The sequence below is a fragment of the Amblyomma americanum genome, chromosome 3 (genome assembly GCF_052857255.1).
Source record: "Amblyomma americanum isolate KBUSLIRL-KWMA chromosome 3, ASM5285725v1, whole genome shotgun sequence".
In the NCBI taxonomy this organism is placed as follows: Eukaryota; Metazoa; Arthropoda; class Arachnida; order Ixodida; family Ixodidae; genus Amblyomma; species Amblyomma americanum.
This window is the reverse complement of record NC_135499.1, coordinates 164,913,824-164,923,003: the sequence shown is the minus strand read 5'-3', so window position 1 is coordinate 164,923,003 and position 9,180 is coordinate 164,913,824. Positions and strand designations below refer to the sequence as shown.

The 9,180-nt window shown below is 44.1% G+C and overlaps 1 protein-coding gene across 5 annotated transcripts in view; it reads left to right on the top strand.

Annotated features, from left to right (window-relative positions):
- Positions 1-181: 181 nt before the first annotated feature.
- Positions 182-9,180, top strand: part of LOC144125358 (PHD finger protein 20-like) — a 35,726-nt gene continuing 26,727 nt past the window's right edge. For all 5 annotated transcript variants that reach the window (XM_077658671.1, XM_077658670.1, XM_077658667.1 and 2 more), the window contains exons 1-4: positions 182-1,253; positions 3,237-3,405; positions 6,266-6,350; positions 6,475-6,566. In XM_077658671.1, the coding sequence (XP_077514797.1) occupies positions 640-1,253; positions 3,237-3,405; positions 6,266-6,350; positions 6,475-6,566 (960 nt within the window). In that variant the 5' untranslated portion in view covers positions 182-639. The remainder of the gene's footprint in view (positions 1,254-3,236; positions 3,406-6,265; positions 6,351-6,474; positions 6,567-9,180) is intronic.

Sequence of the window (9,180 nt, the reverse complement as noted above, 5' to 3'; positions counted from 1 at the left end):
TCCATGACAAGCCTGTAAACGGGAGGCACAGTTTCGCGCTTCGTAGGTAGTTGTCCAAAGCAAAATCATTTGTACAACTGCAAAAAAATAATAATATTAGTTATTACTGTTTTTTATTAGTTTACATTCTTGTTCAGTGGAGTTGCTGCTTTATTTCTGCGGTTGCGTATTTAGGCGTAATGAAACTAATCAAACGCAACATTTGCGTTCAGTCATGGCGGTTTTGCTTCGTCCGTGTGTGTAGCTCTTGCGTGAGCAGTGGTTTTTGTGCATCAAATTGTGCTCATTATCCATGCTACCTGATGGGCGCAGCTTACAAGGGCACAAGCGACTATGAGCCGGCTTTCACGAAGGAAGACGTGCTTGCTGTGAATCAGTTTGTTCCCGTTAGTGCGCAGCACGTTGTATACCGGAGTAATGCCGACGCTTGTTAGCTGCTTCAAGTTCGCGCCTCTGCCTAGAAGCCGGCGAAAGAAGCACATTTCACTTAAAACATAACTCCTGAAACTTTTTTGCATCCCGTGATCGCTCGAGCTCCGTTACGGTTTAGTGCCATTGAGCCTGACAGGTGGCTCCGGTCCGTACAATCTCGGAGCGCGCGTCAGCCTTCAGTCGGAAAGTGCGTCAAGATCAGTCAAGATGATGGAAGAATCGTCCTGCGACGCCAATCATGGGTTCGTCGAGGGCACCGAAATCATCACGCCCCAATTTACGGGCCGCTTGGAGTTCACGACCGAATCGAGCGCCGGCAGTGTGGTTGAAAACGTGGAGGAAAGCCGGTCGGATACATCGAGCCAGTTCTGCACGGACGACACCGTGAACGAAGCGGTCGGTGAAAATACGCTGGACAGCAACGACAACTCAACGCGACAAAGCGAGCAGAGTAACGATGGCAGCGGCGAGGACACGAAAGCGCCTGACAGCGTGGCGTCGGAAAGCTCGCGCGGCGCGCACGATCCCGTAGCCTCTTCGTTGGATGAGGATGCACGACAGGGCGCTTGCGTTCCCATAGCAAACGAAAGCGACGCGTCTGTTGACAAAAACGTTGCAGGCCAACAGTCCCACGAGGGTGAAAGCCGAAGCAAAGAAGAACCGAACAAACGTTGGTGTAGCGAAACCTCAAACGACAAATCGGAGCCAGATGCCGAGAGCGGCGCCGGCAGCACCAGTGGCCACAAGCGGAGGCGTTCCCGTGCTGTGCCAGTTTACGCTCCTGGGACTCGAGTCGAGGCGAGAGATTTTCAGGACAAGTGGTGAGTGGCTGCGAATGGCGCTCCCGCTGCGATTCGCCGTCGCTTGCAAAGCGAAGCAGTCGGTGGTATTAAGTGAATTTCGCTAGGAAGTTTTTGGAAACCCTTCTTTTCTGTGAAACTGCGGTGTATATCCCTGGAGCGCGATTCACGTTGCGTGACGGGGTTGCTAACACTAAGCTCGACAAAGAAGATTTGCTTTCATTGTCCCTACGTTGTGGATCACGTTCTTAGCCTCACAAACACAAGCAAGTGTTCATCTTACGTGCTCATTTTGATCTAACGTGGTATGTCGTAGCGCTATTTCCCAGGTCGTTTGCATGCGAGGACGTAGTTTGCAAATTTGTCTTCAAGTTTCGGAAGCACTGCATATCTTGCTCTATTCCCTGTGATGTCCTTGCTGCCTGTGTAAACTGCCCGAAGCTGCTGCGAAATAGGTTGCAGGGCTCGGTAAGAGGTTCAGTATGCCTCGCTATTTAGGCTTTCTTTCGTTATGCTGCCCTGTCTACCTCGTAATTGCCTTTCGAAGCCAACGATATTGAGCGATTGTTCTTAATCAAGGCCCCGTAAACGATACACAAAATGCCGCGTGCACGTAGCTGATGGCTTTGATGTTATCGCGTTTCTTAGTTTATTTTTAGCCCCCAAGCGTACTTTGCGACACTGATTTCAAACATCCTTGATGCTGCAGAATGCACGCGTGTTATATTAAGTTCACTCACGGCGGCCCATGCATTATTTGTCCCATCTTTTATATGTAAATAATTGCTGCTTAGTCCTGTGTGCCTAAGGATTCAGTGCATCGGGCTGTGTGGGTCTTGTGAAACAAAAAGTAATAATTCCCCTTGTACGTCATGTAAAGGGCAGCCTACTAGGGTCACTGCAATGCATTGAACAATTTTTTTGGATCTGCCTTAGACTAAGGACTAGATAGCAATACCATAAGTGCATGCTCTTGTTTGCTGCCTACCTTACTGTAGTAATAGAGTTTAATTGTAGCCTAGCAGTCTACAACAACATACGTTAACTTTATTCATGCCAGGTTAAATGTATGTTGATTTCTGAAGCAATAAGGCTTCAGGGTGTGGCCAGTTAGTGTAGCGTAGTTCACAATGTGTACCCTGCACACAGTCTTTTCTTTGCATGTGTTTTGTATAGACTTTTAACTTGAGGTTTTTGGAACATTTGTTCAACGTGGTTCACAGACTGACCAGTGCAGCAGAAAAGCATGATGCAGATAAAATTGAAAGGGATTAAGTGAGTGAGGATGGGCTTCAGAAAAGATTTATGCTTATGTGACGAAAAAAATATGTGTAATCAGTCAGCAGGTGCGGAGTGCGTGCCCCTGTACCTAACTCTGTTCATGCCTGTACCCATGAAAGATTGATCTGAACACTAGTTCGCAGTCAGCAGAGCAAGAACAACTGATAAGTACGCACTGCTTGCTCTTTAAACACTAAAGAAGGAAGTTTATCTTCTGCTAATGATAGTAATTTTTTTTTGTAGACATATTTCTAATGCGTATAAAAGAAAAGGGCTGTTCAGCCAGGAAGAATATAGCCCTGTTTGGCCAGGAAAGAAAATCACGGAAAGCTGAATGACGAATATTTTCATGCTGTTTGTCAAGCATTTGGCCTTTGATACCTACACTCTTGAAATCGTTGTTTATTCTGACAGTGGTCTACAGTTGCACATGGACTTTTGTGGCCATGACACCATACTGCGTCAATTACAGATGCAGCAATAGTTAATCAAGGTGCTGAAAAATAATTCTGTCCGTTCCATGCATGAAAAACATTGATCAGTTTGTTTGAGAGGTAGGCCAACATGTGCTTGAAAATTCTGTATGCTTGTATCTGACTGCAACATACTATCTAAAACACACTGCCACCATATCCAGTTGGGTGGCATGTGTATAGCCGTTGCTGAGGCGTGACATGGCCCAGCATCACAGTAATTTAATTGCCGCTGTTTGTTGTCGTCCAGGTATGCTGCTAAGGTTGTGAGTGTTGATGAAGAGGATGGCGACGTGCTTATTCACTTCGAGGGTTGGAGTTCTCGCTACGATGAGTGGCTTCCGATGGATAGTCCGCGGCTGCGGCTTGCGGTTCACCTTCACACACGCAAGGAAGTGAAGGCCCATTCCAAAAAATCAGTGAGCACTCGACGTTTACGCTTGCCCCTTTCTGTTGTTCTTCCACTTTCCCTTGTCCTTTAACATGCTGTATGGTGAACACCACTCGCACATGTGCTTATTGCCACTTTTGTCTTTATAAAAATCAAAACATTTCTGTGAGGTCTTCTGACCACTGATGAAATTTTGTATGGTTTTTCAGCAGTGTAAAATTGGCTTAGCTCGGTATGTTGAGGAACTTCACATTACTATTACATTTCAAATTTCAGTGCAGTTGTCAAGAAGTTATTCGCGGTTTGCACAACACATCGCATTTTGCAAAGCATAAGCAAGTTGAGATCAATAATTTCTCGTGCATTTTTACTGTGGAAAGGTGTCGGTCATCCTTCTGGATCCACACATAATCGGATAGACCCTTGAATATCTGAACATATTTGACTCCCTTGTCATCGTCATCCGCCCACCTATGTCCACTGCAGGACAAAGGCCCCTCCCATTGACTTCCAAATAACCAAACCCTCTCTTGCACTGGCTGCTGCCATTCTATCCCTGCAAATTTCCTAATCTTGTCCACCCACCTGACTCTTTGCTACTTTCCGCTAGCTTTACCATACCTTGGAATCCATTGTGTTAACCCTAATGGACACATGACCTGCCCACATCCATTGCTTCATTTTTATTTCAGCTAGGACATATATGACTTGTGTTAAAAGTCTCTTCGTAGTTCTCCCTTGTAGCGCAACATAACATCCAGTACTTTGAAATCTGAGGGTCCCTGCTATCCTATACAGCTTCCATGGGAATGATAGTGGAAGGCAGTCAAAACATTTTGCTCAAAAGAAAAAGCACGCCAGGGCATTTCATGTTTGCATTTCGCACCTTTTTACATCACAGGCATGATGTGTAAAAATAATTCTTCATATTTCACAATTATTGCATGTTGTGAATTGGTTCATGTCAGCATATTAAAAGGACCCTGAAATGTTTTTGATGGTCATATCCTAGTGCTGCATATCTGTAGAGGTGGTCAGGGTGAGTATTTGAGAAAAATTTAATAGCTCTGAATGGACCCTGTAATTTACAAGTCATTTTTAAAAATAGCTGCTCGCAGTAGCTTGCAACCAACCAGGTGGATGTGAAGTAGCGCAACGGCACACGGCCTAAGAAGAGAGCTGAGGGAAGAGAAATCCACATGACACGGCACTGAACTAGCAACTGGCATTCATTTGGCGCGCTGCGCATAAATACAGGTAAGGCAATCAAAAAAATGACACCGCAATCCCACAAGGCAACAATGGCTAAGACGCAGTCAAGAAACGAAATTCTTTTTCTGATAATGAGATTGACGGAGCACTTACACAGCTATCATTATCACCCTGCTTTTTGATCTCTATGGCCTCGATTATTTTTTGGCATAGCTGAGCTTTGTTTTAATGCGACAGCGTTAAGGAGCTCATGTCCAGAAAAAAATGGCGCATCTCGGACACCTGAACCGCGCCGTAAGGGTGTTTTAATGCGACAGCGTTAAGGAGCTCATGTCCAGAAAAAAATGGCGCATCTCGGTGGACACCTGAACCGCGCCGTAAGGGAAGGGATTTTCCTTCCCCTATGGTGGAGTACAGGTGTCCAACCAGAATTATGAGGCAGGCGTCATTTCCTTTCCTTAAAACCAATTTACTGCCGACCATTTTCTTTTTTTTGCCTTACCTTTATTTATGCACATAGTTGAGCGCTGTGTTGTGTCAATTCCTTCTCTTCCCTCTGCTCTCTTCTTAGGCCATGTGCCATTGCACTGCTTCATGTTCATCGTGCAAAGCCAACTCATTTTGCATAATGAATCAACAGTTCATGCTTCCAAAATCGATTAGAACAACACCTCGCCGTGCATTATTAGCCACCCCTACCCATTGACATCAGGGGGCAATCAGTGAGTCTTCTTGTCTAGGTGGGGTGCAATCCCAGCCTGTTTTCTATATTTTTTTATTTCTGGCACTTCAGTGTGTATGATTTGAAGGGGTTGAGGAGGACCATCATTTTTAATCTTTTCGCAACGTCACAAAAAACATGGGCACAAGGTAGAGAAGCTACACAGGATGCACATCTGCTACATTGGATTTCTGTAAGCCTGTCGTAGGTAGTAGGTCCAGTCCACGTTGCAACAACCATGTACTAGTTCTTTTTCAAGGCTCTATTTGGTGCGCACAACTGATTGTTGGTGTGACAAATGCAACACCTGGTTTACGCTGTTGTTGACAGCTTGTGTGACCCGTGGAAAGTTTGTTGATATCGGATTGTTTCCTAACTTCAACTGAAAACTTTTCTTTTAGTTATTTTACATAGAATATTCTTGTTATAGACCTTATTTTATTAAATTTCGCTTTTCTTCTTCCACTGTCATTTTTCCCCTTTTTTATTCTTTCTTGAATGTTGTCATCAAGAAACGTCTTCTTTTTCATCTGTATATAACCCTTGTGCCTCTAAAATCAGAGTTTGGCATATGGGTAGCATGCTCTTGCAACTGATCTTGTTTAGTCACAGTGCTGGGACACGTTGCTTCCACGATGTGTTGCTTGTAAGACAATAGTACAGCTTATATTGGTGAAGAGTAGATTGCTTGCATGCTTAGTGCTCTGTCTTGTGTAGAGAAAATGTGCCGTCTTTCCGTGAAATGTAGAAGGCTGTCATTGAACATGACCATTAAGATGTGAGGGAAAATAGGGATCAGGAAACACTTTTTTTTTAAGTGTGTTGCATGTTTGTACAAATTTTTTTTCTTGTGCATTAATGCATGCAGCAACCTGTTACTTTTCTTTTTTGCAATAATTTGTTTAATGTTGTTTAACACCTGCGGAAATTTACTTTACTTGGGATTCTTCAATAGGAATACAAGAAAGGGGAAGAGGTGCTGGCACGCTGGGGCGACCGTAAAAAGTACCCAGCTAAAATATTGGAGGTAAATGAAGGAGGTACCGTATGGTCATTTTTTCTACCATAAATGTTTCATAGTTACCTAATTATTGTAGTTATTCTGATTCGTAAGTGTGCTTTCACGATAAAGGTGAGATAGCCTGGTCGTGTTGCTTGTTACAGGAACTTACTCAGTACTTTTTTATGATGGGATTGTGAAGACTTTGAAAGCTATTAAGGTGGAGAAGATGCCCAGTGATCAGAAAGGCAGTGTGGTAAGTCTTTCTTTTGTGGTTTATTCTGCATGATCTTATCTTGGCATAGTAATAGTAAACTGGTGGTGAGCTGTAGCATGAGAAGAAAAATCGAGTACTTTTTAATTTGAGCAGTAGAAGCAAATTGGTTCTTGTTTCAGATCCCAGCATGTAATGACTGGCCGCATTGCTAAGATGAAGTGTGCCATGTCCTTATTCACATGCTTATATTTGTACTTTTTGTGTGTGGAGTGGAAAGATGCTATCATTCAGGGTGCGAATGGCACTATGTGGTGCCATTTTTAGTGGCTCGTCACATGCTGCTAGTGATAGAGCTCTGTTTGTCACTATTGTGACATTCTGGGGCAGAAAGCAAGCACTTAGTAAAATGTCCATGGTGAATTGAAGCACAAAGGAAACATGACGGACAGACAAGCTCTAACTTGCAACGTAGGTTTATTGCGAAATGCAGACAGTTTGTGCAGGAGAATTTTGTTCTCATTTCTAAAAAAAAAAATTTGTTGACATTGAATGAACTTACCTAGCATAGTAACCAGGCTGTACTGAATGCTTCTAAGGTAAAAATTTTGATATTGCAGCATACTTTGAATTCATAAGTATTTAGGGTGTTTGTATAGTCTAGCGGCTGCTCCAGCTGTGCCACAGTTGTGTGTGCATTGTGACATGGAGAAGCGTCCGCTGATTTGAACTCCGAGGTGTGTAGCAGTTGATCTAGACAAGGTTGCCACTGGCACATGCTGTTTTTAATCATAAAGTTCTTGCATCACTATGAAAACAAAAGCCCATGCCTGTCATCATGGTTGGTCTCAAAATTAGCATGTTTATGTTGTTTATAGCTGGCAACACAAATGAGACAGAAATGAAGGATGACAATTTGTATTTATTATTGCCACACTCTGTTATGAGTACGGCAACATTACTACATGCTTTTTAAGGTGGTTCAAAGAGCACCACTATGATTCTTAAAACATGCTGGGTGTAGCCAGAAGTCCAGATGCCCATACACTTCCCTTTTTTCTGTTTTGCTGTTAAATTGCCTCAGATAAATAAATGACTTGCTTTGTTAGAGATCTGCAAGGCCTAACATCGGGCCAGGGTCATGTTACCACCGGCCGACCTCTCTCCTTTCCTCTCATTAATTCCCTTTTTTTTTTTCTCGGCAAGCGTCAAGATCAGAAGCAAAGCCCACCAAGAAGCCTAAAGCTAATCATCCTTCTTTTTTTCTCCTCTCAAGGCAGGACTCTATGTGAAACAAACTGCTCGCCATTTAAAACTGTGAACTCTGTTTGATGCCTGCAAGGCAGGTAGTTCAATTGCTTCCGCATTGCCAGGGGTCCACCTCCTGAGTTGTTTGCACTGTGTGCATCCCTGTCAGCAGATGTTGAAGCAGGGCACCGGATGTTGGATGTATGGGATCTGAAGATCTGAATAGACTATTCTGAAAGGGGTGACAACAGAGTAATGTCTTAGCTGTTAGGTGCGATGCATTGCATTGTCAGCCAACAAGACTTGTAAAAGTCCCCCCCCCCCCCCCCCCCCCCCCCCCCCCCTCCCCTCTTGCACAGCGTCTCAGTGGCTTTGGCGTTTGGCTGCGAAACTCAGGGTCATGGGATCGAATTCCTGCCATGGTGGCTGCATTTCAGTTGAGGCGAAATGCAAAAACCGTTGTTCTGTGCAATTTCCGTTTGCTTTATGGGACTCCTGGTAGTCTAAATGTCCAGAGCACTCTGCTATGCTGTCCCTCATAGCCCACCATATGTCACTTTGGTGTGTTAAACTCCTGCATAGCACATACTACCCACCAAAAGACTTGTAATTCAATATCACACTTATTGAAGCCTTCCCACCAAAGCCATCAGCCTGCCTTGTAACAGATCGCTGAACAGAATAGTTCTCTGAAGGAAACTCAGCCACCTAGTACAAGCAGTTGTGAGAGAAAAAAGACATCTCGAGCACAAATGTAAATGTGCCCAGGAAGCACGACATTAACATGCTAATGAGGCCGCAGGACAATAAGAATAGTGTTTGCATGGTGAAATGCAGCAAGACAACTCCCAAAATAAACAGCCAGCAGCACTTTCGTCTGCAATGTTAGCTGGGTGCTGAGCAGTCACAAAAGCTCTCGGAAGAGGGCATAGATGTAACCTTCAACCACAATGCGAGTGGCGAGAAGGCTGCCCCTTGCATCCCCTCTGCATTCCTTTGCAATGCCTGGAGAAAATCGTGGGCTGAGTAGTTAGTGCTGCCCTAGCCTCCACACGTTAACAGCCATAAAGCATATTCTGCACAAGCCATAGGGTTGCTTCACCTCTTCATGTCTTAGTACGAGCTACATCATCTGCTCATTCATCTTATTGCATTTCAACAAGAATCAGTGCATCAATTTCAGCAACTTGCTGTTTTCTTTCTTCCTTCCTTCCTCTAGACAAAAATCTGCAAATTTACTAGGCTTGCCTGACAAGTTTTATTTTAAATGGCTCCTCATACTTCATTTCCTTTTTTGCTTGTTTTTTTTTTAAATGCGAGTGTGCCTTGTGCTGCTTCTCTCCTGCCGCTTCTGTGGCATTTCCCAACTGGTTGACCTCACATGGTCATTGTTTTCAAGTTACATTTG